This window comes from Drosophila willistoni, assembly GCF_018902025.1.
Source record: "Drosophila willistoni isolate 14030-0811.24 chromosome XL unlocalized genomic scaffold, UCI_dwil_1.1 Seg142, whole genome shotgun sequence".
Lineage (NCBI taxonomy): Eukaryota > Metazoa > Arthropoda > Insecta > Diptera > Drosophilidae > Drosophila > Drosophila willistoni.
In genome coordinates, this window is record NW_025814053.1 from 4,697,042 (window position 1) to 4,713,480 (window position 16,439).

General features: G+C 36.9%; 2 protein-coding genes across 2 annotated transcripts; both read right to left on the reverse strand.

The window, feature by feature from the left end:
- Nucleotides 1–11,078: 11,078 nt before the first annotated feature.
- On the reverse strand, nt 11,079–12,361 carry LOC124460562. Its single transcript, XM_047011604.1, has 2 exons — nt 11,539–12,361; nt 11,079–11,477 (listed from the first exon to the last, which is right to left on the reverse strand). The coding sequence occupies exons 1-2, from the start codon at nt 12,001–12,003 to the stop codon at nt 11,466–11,468; spliced, it is 477 nt and encodes a 158-aa protein (XP_046867560.1). The 5' UTR covers nt 12,004–12,361; the 3' UTR covers nt 11,079–11,465.
- A 933-nt stretch (nt 12,362–13,294) lies between these two features.
- Nucleotides 13,295–13,918, reverse strand: LOC124460554 (myb-like protein X). The gene has a single exon (XM_047011583.1). The coding sequence runs from the start codon at nt 13,916–13,918 to the stop codon at nt 13,295–13,297; it is 624 nt and encodes a 207-aa protein (XP_046867539.1).
- Nucleotides 13,919–16,439: the final 2,521 nt, after the last annotated feature.

Here is a 16,439-nt window from a genome sequence, read left to right on the forward strand (position 1 = left end):
GAACCCTCAGCTACAGGTTTTATAATGTCGTGACAACAATATATAACTGCGAACTTAAAATATATTTCATAAAACTTTCTTAACCTCCAAGGACTACAAAGAAGCCAATTCACTTAAGGAATTATCGCCAAATGAGACACTATACGTTGGATTATTGAATTTACAAATAAAGCAATTCTTATTCTGTCAAACGAAAAAAAAAACAACTGTGTTTCATTCGATTTCTCAGGGACTTATGGACCAGCTGTTGTCTTGTGTGAGCTGCCTTAACGAAAATGTAAATCAATTTAACTTATTGCTTTCACTTTCAATAATGAATTTTATTGCCCCTTTTAGGTCTTTTGTCTTGGGTGTTGGGTATCAAAACTATGTCTAGTGTCATGAAAATTTCAATTGATAAACTTGCAAGCAAATATCTAAAGCCTGAAGCAATAATTACAAATCTTTCACACATTATAATAGCAATGCGTCCATAGTATGTCAACTCAATTCGAGTTAAATTGAAGCCCAGGATGTCTCAATGGAAGGAGTGGCCAAAGAGACAGATGTGTTGATAATAATGTGTTTGAATTTCATCATTTGTCCCTGATTGCCAGACAGGCGCAATGGCAAATTAAATTTTATTTGTTCTAATTTGGAAATGTTCAAAATGTTTATTGATATGTCATTCTATTTATAAACATTTATGGAATGGCAAACAAACAGATAAATGTGCACATACGAATATGTATATGTATTTAACTGAAAAACGTTTTAGTTGCAATTAATTTGCTGTCTCTCTTATCTATTAAACGAAATTAATTAGCATTTTCTAGCCAAACTCTGATCCAAGTAAACGATAATGATGATGGCATTTCTCGGTGTAGATGATGATGATGATGATGATGACAGGTGACAGCTTTAGTTCTATGTTTTAGCCGCAACAATTTAGCCTGAAGGCTTGGCCTGTGTCTTATCAAAGCTGTTGCAGTCGGTCGAAAGGGGAAGCCGTGGGAGTAAGGAGAAGTCCCACAAGAAGCAGAAGCAAATGATGAGACCAAAAAGGGAAGAGGAAACTCAACTCATCAATGTAATAAATTTCGCTTAAATGTTCTTTTGTTCGAGTCATTAAAATCGCATTTGGAAAAGGAGACTGACTTGACTTGTCTTGCTTCATAATGATGATGATGATGATGAGGATGAGGATGAGAATGAGTTTGAGGATGTAGGATGGGGATGAAGGATGAAGAAGGATGCTGGCAACATTCAATGTCGTTGTTGCTGTTGTCAACACACTTGACATATAATTTGATTACGCATACGCATTTTATTAACTCATTTTCAGCATGTGAACGAGCACAGCACCACCCCCTTCCTGTACTGTCCCTCCTATCCTACCTCCACTTCTACCATCTCTCACCATCATCACCATCATCATCATCATCATCTATCCATCTACCCATCACCCCTATCATCCTCTTGATGTTTATATGATATACTTACTCGCTCGCGAGCATCTACTAAGAGAGATTGGTTTGGGTGCTTTATATTAACGGTTACATTGTGCCTTGTTTGTTCGTGTATGAGCATGGGTGTGCATCTGTGTGACTGTGTGTGTGTGTGTGTGTGTGTGTGTGCGGTTTTTCTTTCGAGTATCCCTGAAGGTTACCAACTCATGGTTCATATCGCCTTTAACAATTGAAAACTAGAGATGAACACATACAAAATGTAAAATCCACTTGATAAGATTAGATTCATCTATCTATTCGATAAGAACTGTTTTATTAGAAATTTCAAATGTTAATCATATAATTTGTTATACATTCATTTAGTTAAATATTTAAAAATTAATATTAAGTCCGAGTAGTCGATTTTCAAATCGATTTTATCTGAAGATTTTATCTAACATATAATCGAAAATTTAACTTTCAGAAATCGGTTAAAATATTCTTAAGTTATATCTCAAATACAGATACAGAATTTAAGTATACGCAGGGCGTGCCAAAATCATACAAAATATATCTCCCCCTCTCTCTTTCCCTTTCTGGAATAGAAAAACAACATCATGAGATTTTGTTGGCAGTAAGCTTTGGTATTCACATAGTAGAAATCAAATATGCCACATTGGAAATGCCAGCATACTTTTAGGGGCATGTATCCAAGGAATTGCTGCTCACGTTGACGTCTCTAGGTCAACGGAAAGAAAACTCTCATCATCAATAGACAGCAAGCCACACCAGCAGTAGCAACTAATTTCTTTTTACAACTGTGGCAGTTCTTCAGTTTTTAGGTTTATACGAAGGCGAAACACACACACACACACACACACCAGGCGTACACTCACACATGTTTGTTTGCATAGCTATAGAAGAGCCACATTTGGCCCAAGACCAGCCAATATAAGGCGAGGGGCGAAGAGTAAAAGAAGTAAACTGTTTACTTGAAACAAGCAATCCTTGCACACACACACACACATCCACACACATACACACCACAAAACTTATGCCCTGACGCAGCAGCAGCAGCAGCAGCCAGCCATTGAAAAGTCGTTAGCAAAACGTCAGACAACACACGGCATATGGACCAAAGTGAAGAAGTTAGAGGGACCTAAAAAAGTCCTTGGGCCATGGGATTCTTTGAGTTTCCTCTAAGATTTTGGGTGTTACAAGCTCTCTCTCTCTTTTTCACTCTTTCTCTCTCTCTCTCTCTCTCTCTCTTAATACATATACATTTTCATACGTATTGCGTCTGACTGTTTAGTTGCATGATTGTGGTTAGTATGGGGTTTAATCGAAAACTAAAGTAAAACTCTTCCTAAAACGGAAATGAAGGGTTTTCTCACTCCATTTTGGTTTAGTTTTCGAAGCATAATTTGCATACAGATACATATACATATCTTTATGTATGTATATTCATATTTATGAAGTCTCGAAAATTTTGAATTGAATTAAGGCACGAACGAGAAAATTTAAGCTAGCCAGGCTAATGAAGAGTTGGCCATTCTGGGCCAGTTCGGTTTGGTTTGGTATCAAAGAAGTCTTTACAGCAATTGCCAATTGCGCAAGCAAATTAAAAGTATATATACCCCCCCTTCTCCTCCCTCCCTTTGCAGCAGCAGTATACCCCTGCATTCCCCACCCTACACTAGGACCATCCGTTTCGGATAGCAAAGTGCAGCCATTTTGCGTACGCCCATAAATCTATTAAGACAATTTGGCAAAGGCAAAAGCAGAGGCAGAGTCAGAGGGAAAGCTGGAAAAGTTTGAGTTTTTTTTTCGCATCTCTTTTTGGTTTTTTTTTTCGTATATTTTTTTGTGGCGCATCGACGGCAGCAGCAGCAAATTTAAAACGCAGCTAAGCAAACAGAAAGAGAGAGAGAGATAGATAGAGAGTAAGAGAAATCGCTGAGGCAAGAGATGAGACCAAAAGCAAAATACAAGTAGACGAAGTAGAAGTAGGATAAGGAGCAATGGCTGGAGCAAACAAAAGTAAACTTTTTTATCCTCGTTGTTGGTATATTCATTTTTTATTTTTTTTGTTTTGCTTCTCTTCTTCTTTATTCTTAAGTACTGTCAAGGGTATCGCTAGCTATCTATATATGCTTTGCGTGTGTACGCGTGTGTTCGTGTGTTCGAGTATGTGTGTGTGTGTGGGTGATTATATGACAAGGTGCCAGGGATGCATCATATACATACATATGTAGACCCATATCCACATATCCTGTAGTAGATGCTGAAGATGATCCAGAGCAAAGCAGAGTAGACCAAACAAGCGCAATACGCTTTACGTTCCCTCTCTACAACATCAAACATCTTGCCATCTTCCTTTGCTCCTTCATTTTCGTTTTTTTCCCCTTCTTTTCTCATATGTGAAAAGGCAACTTTGACTTGATTTACTTCCCACTCCAATACACCAAACCATCTACCCCCATCCAATTTACCATCTTTCCCTCTTCAATGTTAGTGTCAAGTTGGCGTTGTTGGCTGTGCGACTCTTAGATACTGTCAGAGACGTCTTCTTGCCTGCCTGCCTGACTGCCTGACTGCCTGCCGCATTCTGTAATAATCTATCAAAAATTGTATGCAAACAAAGTGTGATTTGGCTCTGGATACGGGCTGGTTCCGCCTGGGTTTTTTTTTTTGGTCTATACTTTGCAGCGACGTTCCGGCTCCTTCCTCTCTCGCTCTTCCTCTCTCTTTCAGTCAGTGTCTCCCCTGTCTCGATAAAAAAACAAGATGAAGAAGGCGCTGGAGATGCCGGGGCTTTTGCTATGCATAAATTCTTACCCTGGCATTTGACAATTGCATGGGAAATGCGAGTATTACGAACGCGAAAGCTGCCAGAGCACCAAGAAGATGACGATATATGCGTTTATTTACCCAACTTGAGATTGAGATTGAGGTTGGCATTGTATGATGGTATGAAAGGATGGCAGGGAAATCGGTATGCAACTGGTTGAGATTGCATTGAGACTCAGAGACTTCAAAGGACACTGGTAATGACAGTCTTTCGGCTGGAAAAATTTGCAATAAAAAAACTGCCCTGCATTTCGGAACTACTTGTTATCTTTAATTCGGTTTACTAAATGATATATGGAAAATTCGTTTAAAATGCTATCGATTGTAAGGCTTTACATGTATGTACATACTATGTATTAAGTGTAACTAGTTTAAGACTTTTATAAGTAGCCACTATACATATGTAATAAAAGGATCAGAACAAGTTTTTCTCTAATTGAAACCTTTTCTGATTGAAAAACGAGAAATGCGTTTGTTTTTATCGTTTTGTTGACCTAGCTATTAGTGGGTAATGTTTTTGCTAAACTACAATGCATTTATTTTGATTTGCTTCCAAGCAAAAATCAACAAATTCTCAGCTTTCAGTTGAAAGGGCTGGGCCATAAATCTGTTTGAGCAAACTTTTTGATGTGATAAGGAAAGTTTTGCATCTTTAATCGATTTTGATTCGATTTTCAAATCTGACTTTGAAATCGCTTTTTAAATCGTTTTTGTTTCTTGCAACTTTTTCATGTTTTTTTTTTTCACTCAGGCTTCATTTGCCATGACCCATCCCTCCCCAGCCTCCCTTTCCTTCTCTGGCCATCATCGTGCTCTTGTTCTGGGTTACTTGGTGTTTTCTCAATCTGTCGCTAAATTTCTCAAGAGGCACAAATACATATACATACACACATGTATCTATATCCATATAGATACTTATATGTATGTATATTACTTTTGTGCCACTTTCTTCAATTTTTGCGAGGTTTTCGTTTTTGTTTTTTTTTCAGTTTCTTTTTTGTTTTGAGTCTCCCAAAAGCGACAAAAGTTGAAATGCAACCAGAACAGAACTTTTGCACTAGCGCATACAAACACACACACACATATACATTATTATAGGTAACCGTAAGTTTGTATATGTGTGTGTGTGCTCATATTCGCCACATCTGATGGAGTGTTGGCAGTGCAACACATCTTTTGTCCTTGGCAAGGCAACTTTGCTTACACTCAACTCGAATTGAAACGCTGCAATGCGATGTGATTTTGGCTTTGCTTTCCTTCTTTCCTTCCCAACTGCCCGACTGCAAAATGAAAGTCTTTGCCATGAAAACAGATTCCTCTTTTATGGTGGAATCCAAGCCACTGTTGCCAAAGACAAGCACAAATTCTAGGCAAATGATAGACACTCGATGGATTTCTAATGCAAAAACCATTTATCGACCAATTTTTACCCTAGATAACCAAATTTGATTCGTGTTAAGCTTAAGTTACAACAACTTTGAGTAGATATCTATTCAGGCAAAGCCTCTCAATAAGTTTTTAAGAAAAGTCAACCAAAGTCAAAAGTTTTAGTAGGGCTTGAAATTCGGTTTGTTTACATTAGTCTTTTTAAGTACAAGTTGATAATATTTAACATTTTACTTTAATAACAACAAATTTATAACTTAAACTCTGATTTACAATTTGAATTGTTTGACTACTTCATTTAGATAGCCGTTTTTTTCTCTATTAAGCATGCAGATATCTTTATGGGTGAAAATTCCTTTAATAAGAAAAACATTTCCCATCTCAGATATATTTCTTAGGCTATTTCTTAAAATGTTATACAAATTCATGATCATTAAATTAAAAGAAAGGGAAATTTAATTTTACAATTTGCAATATGCATTTGATAAAAAAAAGTGTCGCAAATTGTACTCTTTGTTCAATTTATGTTGCTGTTGGTCCCCTTTTTTCTAAGTATATGTATAATAGGGTATAGTCCGAAAACCAGTAAAATTCCTATAGAAATTGCATTTGTGGTGGCGGAAAAAAAAAATTGAATTGCAATAGGACTAGGACCAAGGACATAACCAATTCCTGGACCAGTCCAGTTTCAGCTCAGTTTTGTTTTTCTTTTTTTTTTTTATCTTTCTTTTGCCTTGGCTTCGACTTTCTCTGTTTCTTTTTCGGCCGCTGCTGCTGCTGCTGCTCCTGCTGCTTCTTCGTTTTTCGATTTGTCCAAGTTGCTGCAGCACTGCGCTCGTTTATCAAAGCCAACGCTTTTGAATTTCTGAAATGTCTTTTCCGCTTTTGGGTTTCGGACCAAGCGGCTAGGGTTGAGAAGTAGGTGGTTTTTCCACGGATAACCGGAAAAGTATCGCAGCAAATTACGCTGGCGTTTGTCGCTTTAGTTTTTCCGTTAACATGACAAATAGATTAGCCTGCAGTGAAATTTTTGGCCAGCCATATGAAGGTCTTTGCTTTAATGATGATGACGTTACAGAGAGGAATGATTTTGTATATATATGTTTGTGTGTGTGTGAGTGTTTTTTGTATGTTTTTCTTTTGGTCATCTCTCTTCAAATGTCAAACACATGAAAAATGTCCAACAATTGTAACAACTATAACAAGCAAATGCCGCCTGGCCACACGTTTTAAATAATACAACACAAAAAACGAGAGTGAGGGTAAGAGAGAGAGAGAGAGAGAGAGAGAGAGAGAGAGAGAGAGAGCGTGGAAAACGTAGTTTTATAGTATACCCTATACAAAAGGGATACCAAGTATTTTCGACTCGATCAATCATAGTTTTGCACAGAATTTAGAGGAAAATAAATCGATAAACCAAATCGCAAACAACACACAAAAGGTAGGTACGGTAGGTAAGTTGATTAAATTACCAAAAGTATTTCTCTGTTTTTTAAAGCAAAAACAACTTTTCTTAGTTTTTAACAGATTTTGCCAAAGACAATAGAAACGCAATAATCAAAACTAGTTGGGAATTACAACTAAAAGAGGAGAAAAATTATTTTTTTCTATTTAATACTATAACCTTAAGTAAAATAAAAAGCAAAATAAAATCTCAAATTTTTCTAGGGTATCATTCCAGTTAGTTCTTGTTAAATTGTTGTTTTCTGTTTAATTTTATTCGTTTGGTTTTTTTTATTTTCATACTATGTGCGTTTGAGTGTTTGCGTTCTTTTTGTTTTTTCCTTTTTTTTTGGCTTGATCTATGGTGCCATCGCTCCATGGATTGCTGGTCTCTCCGTTGGGCTCCATACGCGTGCATATGTTACCAGTTTGCCCATTTATGATTATTAATTTTTATGCAACATGACCAATTGATGGAGGGTAATTGTTTCCAATTTTTTTGTTCAATCATTCCTCCTTCTCTTGGCTTCATCCCTTAAAGTTTATTGCTATTATATATGCATAGTGCCCTTGTTGTGTTGTGTGTACAACGAACTAACAAATGGGAAATCAATTATATGATAAATTATAAACCTCAAATAGTTTCGTATAGAAAGTGAGTGAGAGTGATATATACGTATATCATCATCTAAAGGATATGATTTATAAATAAAAAAAAATACTTCTGCAGTGTTAAAAGAAAAGACAATGTGAGTTTTGAATACCGAAAAAGCAAATAGCATAAGAGAAATCATTATCAAATAAAATTAAAAAACAATATATAGTCAGAATAAGAATGGAGTTTACTTTTGGTTAGAGCTACTTACATGTATAAGAATTATATATAAATTGTTCTTAAGGTATATATATATGTATTATAGCGAGTAAAACACGTCTATCTCTGGTGAGCTCTCCATAAAAACTGAGCCGCTCTCATTCTTTTTATTTGAACCTCTCTGTTCTTTTCTTTAAAGTGAGACAGCACGCTTCTCGTACTGTACCATTGCATAAAACTTAATACTAATTTGTAACAAAGAAAAGAGTAAGATATACTTAATTCTAAACATATTGCACTGGGGGAAAGAGTAAGATATACTTAATATTAATACATATTGCTACAATTCGGCCATTCTGACATTAAGGATCACCTGATCCTAGTCTTCTTTATGACGACCTTTGCTTAACATACTGACTTTTTCTTTAATAGAATTTTCATTTACATTTAGGTTTGTATTTATTTTTTATCTGTTCATTAGTATTTTCATCTTTCTTTATATTTACGTTAACTTTATTAGTTTCATCTGACCAATTGAACCATGGCTTCATATTTGCGATAGACCAAATTCCAGTATAAGGAATCTTCGACTGCTGAAATCCGTCGACGTCACTTACAACGTATCGATCATTTTCGAGGCACTTAACGATTTTAAAAGGCCCTTTGAATCTCGGCACTAATTTTTTGGATACCCCTTTGTGAGTGTCAAAATTTTTAACTACCACATAGTCGCCTGGCTTAAAAACTTTTGGCCCTCGTCTTTTTCGATTCGCTAGACATTCATTATACTCTTGAAGTTTCTTTTCTTTTTCTTTAGCTTTCGCTCGTACCGACTCCAAATTTCTTTCCACAGACCTGTCTTCTAACAAGTAGTCTTTTAATTCATCTACTTGTCGTCCTTTTTGGCCGACGCCAAATAGTACGACACTTGGATGCTGTCCCAATGACCTATGAATAGTGTTATTCATGGTATACTCTACTATCTCTATGGCCTGACCAAAACTAACATTTTCTTCTGAGGCTAATAATTTTGCCAACATAGGGCCTAGACTTCTATTTATTCTTTCAACCTGGCCATTAGCTTGCGGAGAACCAGTTGCAATTTTGACATGTTGTATATTACAAGACTCTAAAAAGCTAGAAAATTCGTTAGACGTAAAACACGTTCCACGATCCGACACTATGCACTTTGGCCTACTATAGGATCTAAAATACTCTTTAAGTGCTTCTATTGCTTCCTTAGATTTTGTGGTTTTCGCTAAGTAAAGTCTGACAAATTTCGTACACGCGTCAACCACCACTAACACGTGTTTCTTTGTGCTTCCTTTGACATCGATTGGTCCGAAGTGATCGATATGAACCACTTCGAATGGCACATCAGGTTTAGGTATATTGTGGATATGACCCTCTTGTTTTCCATTTTTTGACGAAAAGACTATACACTTTAGGCAATTATTTACATGTTGTTCTACTTTTTTCCGTAACTTTGGAAACCATTACGACTTTGTGATAACTTCTACAACTTTGTCTATGCCTGTGTGGCCTAACTCATTATGATATTTAAACAGGACATGTGACTCCATATTTTTCGGTACGTAAAAAGCAAGGCAACCATTTTGTAGTTTTTTATAAATTAAACCGTTTCGCATTTCATACGAACTGTGTTCAGACCTTTCTAACATTGACTTTAATCTTAAAATTTCATCATCTTGGTTCTGACATATTACTAAGTTATCTTCAAATGAGTTAGTTTCCACAACCATAATGTTAGTATTTCTACTTAAAGCATCTACATGTTGCATTCTCGTTGCCGGCCTTATGCTCTAGCACATAATCGTAGTTTTCTAACTCTAGAGCCCAACGGGCTATTCTGGGGTTAACTTCTCTTTTGCTAAGTGTCAATGTAAGCGAGTTACAATCTGTCGCGATCTTGAAATGCTTTCCCTGCAAATATACACGAAATCGTTTTAACGAATAAATTATCGCCAATGTTTCTAACTCAAAGCTATGATATCTAGATTCCACATCGGTAGTTCTTTTAGAAAAATAGAAAACTGGATGCCATTTACCATCGCTTTTCCTTTGTAGCAAAATCGATCCGAAACCAATAGAACTTGCGTCACAATGCAGTTCGGTTTCATCATTTGGGCTATAAAGCGCAAGTATTGTGGCCTCTGTTAACTTAGACTTTAGATTTTCAAACGTACTAAGTTCGATGTTCCCAAACATGAACTTTTTGTCTTTTCTAACTAGGTCATATAATGGCTTGGCAATAGTAGCAAAATCTTTAATAAACCTACGAAAATAGGAACATAGTCCTAAAAAACTTTGAACCTCGCTGACTTTAGTCGGAACTGGAAAATCCTTTACTGCTTGTATACCCTTATCGTCAGCTTTGATGCCTTTGCCTGTAATCGAATACCCTCGGTACTTAACACTCGTCTGCAGAAATTCGCACTTATCTAATCTCAACTCCAATTTATTGTCAACCAATCGGTCAAATACTTCTTTTAAAATTTCTAGATGCGTATCAAAATCTTTTGTTGCTACCATAATATCGTCTAAATATATAATAACTTTTTCATCCCTGATCATATCGGCAAATATCCTGTTTATAAACCTTTGAAATGTAGACGGCGCATTTCTGAGGCCAAATGGCATACGAAGAAATTCAAACTGACCAAGCGGTGTCGTGAATGACGTAAACTTCACTGAATCCTCATGCATGTATACATGGAAAAACCCATTCTTTAAGTCGAGTTTCGAAAATAAGGTTTTTCCTGCAAGTCTATCTAACAGATCATCAATAAGTGGAATAGGATAACTATCTTTTGAAGTCGCCTTGTTTAATTTTCTAAAATCAACGCACACTCTAAGTTCACCTGTAGTCTTTTTTACGAGCACGATTGGGGAAACATATTCTGACTCACTCGGCCTAATATATTCTTTGCTTAAGTATTCGTCAATTATTTTTTGCAATTCAGCCTTTTCGCTATAAGAAAGTCGTCTTGGATTACAGCTAAACGGACTTATGTCATTGATTGTGAGTTTCATTTCGCATTTAACCTTTGGTTCATTTGGTCGATTTCTTTCCAGATAAAATTTAGAAAAAATATTTTCAAACATTGTCGTTTCATTGAAACTTAAACTTTTGCCAACAGAATATTTTGAATTTACCACGTCACAATCAATATTTAGCATTTGGTTTTCAAAATTATCCTCTTTGCTCAAGTCATGGCTTAACTTAATACTTTCGGCCATTGACTCTTTACACAGATCATCGTCAAGCTGCAGTACAATTTTAGCTTTACATATTTTCATAAAATCTCTACCTAACAGTATTGGACTTCCCATAGACTCGTTAGAAACAATCAGTAGTCGAACGTAAACATTTTTATTTAATATTTCAACGTAACATAAAATACTTCCAAAGACTTCAAGTTTACTTTTATTTAAACCAAAATATGTATGTTCAGGACCGGGTTCCAATTTAATTTCATCTGAAACGAACTCCTTTTTAATTAAGCTAACTGCGCTTCCCGAGTCTATGAGGCATCCTAGGGAAAATACATCATTACCTATGTGAACTTTTACAATTCTTATATTATCCAAACTTACTGATATTGCTGCGGGCTTCTTCTTATTTTGACTGCAATCTGCCACTCGGTGACCCATTTCACCACATCCAAAGCAAGCACCAGTTGCTCTTATTGGTTTGTTACAGTCGGCTGCTAGGTGACCCAGGCAGTTACAGTTGAAGCACCTGAATGTGGGCTTCTTCTTTGCGGAAACATTTGGCAGAGATACAGGTTTTTCCCGCTGCAGCACTATGTTGACAAATGCTGCCAACACGTCATCCTTAGACCCAAAACGCTGCATACAAGCCATCTCTCGCAAGTGAAGGTCTGGTATTCCGTCAACAATATACTCGACCATCTCGTCCTCCGGCAAACGCAAGCCGCCAGCCAAGCCAACTTTGTCGTTAAAGTAATTCAGGAACGGTTCGCCGACGCACCACTTGCGTGCCTCAAACTCTCTTCGAATTATTACATTGGTCTTCTTTGATCCGAAGACTTTTCCCATGGCATCGAATATGGTTTTCACAGGCTGACACAAACACTCAGGGTTTGAGTGTATCCAATCCAAAGCTTTGCCCTTTAGTTTACCAAAGACAAGCAAACGTAAATTATTTTCGTTCAAGTTGAATGATCTTTCCAAATGAAGCACGGAAGATATCCAACTATAAACATTTCCATTACCGTCAAAATCGAGTACAAAATCTTTCACATCTTTGGCCAAGACCTGGTCACCTGTCTTCGTCGCCAGCCAGCTGCTTGAGTGGCCAGACTCAGGGTTGCCAGCAAGGCGCAAAAACTCGTTCTCTCTACGAACCAGTTCGATTTCTTTGCAAAGTAGTTCCAGCTTTTTTTCCAAAGTGTACTTTACTACAGAGCCCGGCACTCATATCCCCCGGGGGACGAACACGTACGGCACCTCGTATGCGTGTAACCGAACGGCTGCCGAAGTCCTCACACAGAGGATGAGGGTTGATTTAGTTTCCCTCAGCATTTCGACGCAAGCAGATCTATGTCGCTTTGTTGAGAAAACACACATGAAAAAATTGATCGCTGCTTTGTTTTCTCTATCTTTTTCTTGCATAAGATTATTTGCTGCACTCGTTTTCTTGATTCGAGGCAGAATTTGATGAAGTTTAATTTTGCGCAGTGTAAAGCAACATACGCATACAAGCAAGTGCACACATACAACTAAACTTTTTTAGCGCTCTCTTTGTGCCGGGCCCTGCTTTACTACAGAGGTAGGCGCCCATAGCCCGTGCGGGCACTTTTGCTCGGCAATTGCTCGTGTGGCCGTCTGTGTGCATGCCGATGTGAGCACGAAGTACAAGTTGAGTGCATAAAAAAACAGCTAGTGTCGCATAGACTTTTGACGAAAGCAGTACTATGTCGCTTTGTTACGCAGCTACACGCAGAAAAATTAATGCTTCACTTTCTTACATGGCAACAACAAAAATATTTTGCCATTATTTATATTTTGTCCCAATAGGGTAAAAAGTATATTACAATATAAGCGAATCCACATTTTCGACAATGAAATTAATTAAAGATTCAATTCGAAATAGTCTTACTGATAGCTATTTAGAAGATCTCCTTCGTATAAAAAGTTATCCAAACAATATAGAAGTAAAGGAAATAGTTGAGTTTCTGAACAACAATTAGGTCGGAATTATTATTTTTCACTTGCAGTTTAATTTTTTTATTCGTTTCTTCACATACGATTCGCGCAGTGTAAAGCAGCTTACGTACACAAGCAAGCGCACGCATACATTGACAGTTTGAGCTGGCTCTCTTTGTGCCTACCCCTGCTTTACTATGTTTTCTTCTTTTTGGCTCTCTTCATTCGACTTCTCATTTGTTCCATTGCGCTCTCCGTTGTTACTCTTTTCATTTGACTTCTCATTTGTTGCGTTGCGCTCTCCGTTGTTACTCTTTTCATTTGACTTCTCATTTGTTGCGTTGCGCTCTCCGTTGTTGCTCTTTTCATTTGACTTCTCATTTGTTGCTTTTGATATTTCTTGCGGTTCATTCGTAATGCTCTCGTTTTCTGCATCGTTTTGATCATTTTCTGCTTCGTTCTGTCCATTTTCTGCTTCGTTCTGTTCGTTTGCCGTTACTTCTTGCTGCTGTTGACCTTGGAACAAGTCTTCCTCGAAATTTTGCGTCTGACCGGCGCCATCGTCCGATGAATACAAAATGCTCTTTAGGTGCTCCAAGCTATCTTTTTCAGGGGGATCCGCGCGTTTACTTAGGCCTCCGTTAGGAGCAGCTCCATCTTTTGGATGTTGCCCTCTCGCTACAGGGCTAAGTTGGTTTAAACGTTCGGCTAGCACATTTTTAGTGCCAGTATCTGGTAAACCTAGGTTTTTGCACCAGATTTGTAACTGGGACTTCGAAAAATCGTCAGGATTTATTGAATCCATTATTGTTTTTTAATATATATTTTGTCTTTGCTAAATTATAGCTATTTCACTGTTTTTTCACTGGGTTAACTATGACCACTTCTGAAATTATAGCGAGTAAAACACGTCTATCTCTGGTGAGCTCTCCATAAAAACTGAGCCGCTCTCATTCTTTTTATTTGAACCTCTCTGTTCTTTTCTTTAAAGTGAGACAGCACGCTTCTCGTACTGTACCATTGCATAAAACTTAATACTAATTTGTAACAAAGAAAAGAGTAAGATATACTTAATTCTAAACATATTGCACTGGGGGAAAGAGTAAGATATACTTAATATTAATACATATTGCTACAGTATGTACATACATATCTACTTAACCAGTTGTGGAATCAAGGACTTTTTGCGAGTTATTGTTGATTGTAGATTTTGGTTAGATAACATTTTAGTTTCTTAAATTTTAAAACTACTCATATCGTTTGAAATTAATGACTGTCAAAGTAGAAACTTAACTTGTGTTTCTACAAATGTGGTTAAACTTTGGAATATACAAGACAAAAAACCACAATGTGATGCTGAAATGAAGCAGAATGCAATACAACGATGGGGGGGCGAAGGGAAAAACCTTCCAACAAGAAAGACATAATTCGAGCAATTTATGATGTCTCAAAGTAGTCAAAAAACTTTGTAAGGACAAACTAAATGTACTTTTAATTAATTTATATAAAAGAAAAACTATTTACATCCAAACTAGGGTTTCCCTTAACAATTAAAATGGTTTTTACCATCTATATTTTGTTGTTATTGACTTAAAATAGAACTTCAGGTACTTTAAGACTGCATCGAAATGTGCAATGTAAACGGAAAATAGATTGTTGAGATAATATTAACTGAATATAAGCAATAGATAAACTTTAAAAACTTTATGTGACTTCCATACAAATGTAACATTAAGACTTTGACGTCAAGTCGCCACGCTTTATCGTTATCTGATTGCATGTAAGCCTTTAGAGTTGAATAAAAAATTAATATTGGGTTTGGGTTTTTAAATTATTGCAGGTGTCAAAAAGTCCACTATCATCCAGATGCCTCAAACGACTTGCAAGATATTGTTGGATAAGTCTCTGTCTCAGTCTCTCTCCCTTCGAGACTTTCCAGGATCTAATAATGCCATTCGGTGTTACTCAATAAGAAACACACTTCAATACATTCATACATACACATGCAATAAAGGTCATACTAATTGACCACGATATTTGGCCATCAGATAATTTTACTTCATGGGCACCTTTGACAATTAACCTGAGCATTAAAGAAAATCAACTATGAAGTACATACCAAAAAGAGTCCTTAGCTAGTCAGCTAATTTAACTTGTTAATTGATCAATTAATTAATAGACTAATAAATTGATTTTTATGGTTCGGGGATCAGGTGGCTTCCTTTGTTGTCGACATCATTCAAATAAAGCAAAAGCAATGGAAATTCCATTTTACCAAATTTATATATAGTCGAAATTGACTAAATTGAATGGCTTAATAAAGTTGGTTTATTCTTTACTTCGTGAGTCACGCGTGAGTTGGAGTTGCTTCTAATCCATTTTTCATTGAGTGGTAACTTGTTTTTCTTTTTTTTTTCCTTGGTCCTTTGCATTTTACAGTTTCTTCAACTATTTTCGACTTGCTCATTAAGGCATTCCTTCATCCCGTTCCCCCACTCCGCGGCTCATACCAAAAGAGCAAGTAAACTTTACACCCCCCCTTTCAGCGCCGCCCCTATCCTCCACTCTCTCGCTTTCATTTGAACCACATCGAAAAACAAGACAAATACAACTTATAAATAGTTTGGCTTGAGTAGCGAAAATTGAAAAACCAAAGCGAGCCCAAAAAAAGAAGAAAGTCCACAAAGAATTGGGAGACGAAAATAAGGAGAGAGGAGAAAGGATTGAGGATGGGGTAAGTGGCGGGAAGGGGGGGTTGCTCGAATGAGTACATGTAAAAAGAAAGCAGAAATAATAAAATAGAAAAACTTTTAGCGGCGCATTAAGTAAACCGAGAGAAACTGTGACTCTGCGGTTGTCCTTGAGGCTGGAAAGGGCGGCTAGATTTCTCCATTTCTGCTACTCTTTTTCCTTTTTTTCTTTCTTTTCTGCTGTGTTTTTTTCTGTGGTGTCGTTGGAAAGCAATGCGAAAATGTGCTGCTAACTTAAATTTATGCGACACGCCGAAAAAAAAAAACGTAGAGAATATAAGAGGAGAATGGGGAGAGAAAAAAAAAACCAAAAACTCGCATAAAATTCAAACGCAAGAGAAAAGTTTTTTGCAAAGCTCAACTCTATGTCGCTCTTTCTCTCTCTCTCTCTCTCTCTCTCTGTCTCCCTGTCTTGCTGTCTCAGTCACTAGCCGAAAAACTAAAGGGACCAAAGGAAAAGCCTTCGTCCCACTTCAATACCTCCGTCGCACTTTACCTCAGTCTCTATAGACGAGAGTTCGCTTATTGACACTGCAAGAACAATACGAGGGTTGTTCATTAAGTTATTTCTAAGAA

Excerpts from the sequence above, each read along its gene's own strand:
- LOC124460562 (XM_047011604.1), bottom strand. The coding sequence starts at position 12,003 with ATGGGAAAAGTCTTCGGATCAAAGAAGACCAATGTAATAATTCGAAGA.
- LOC124460554 (XM_047011583.1), bottom strand. The coding sequence starts at position 13,918 with ATGGATTCAATAAATCCTGACGATTTTTCGAAGTCCCAGTTACAAATC.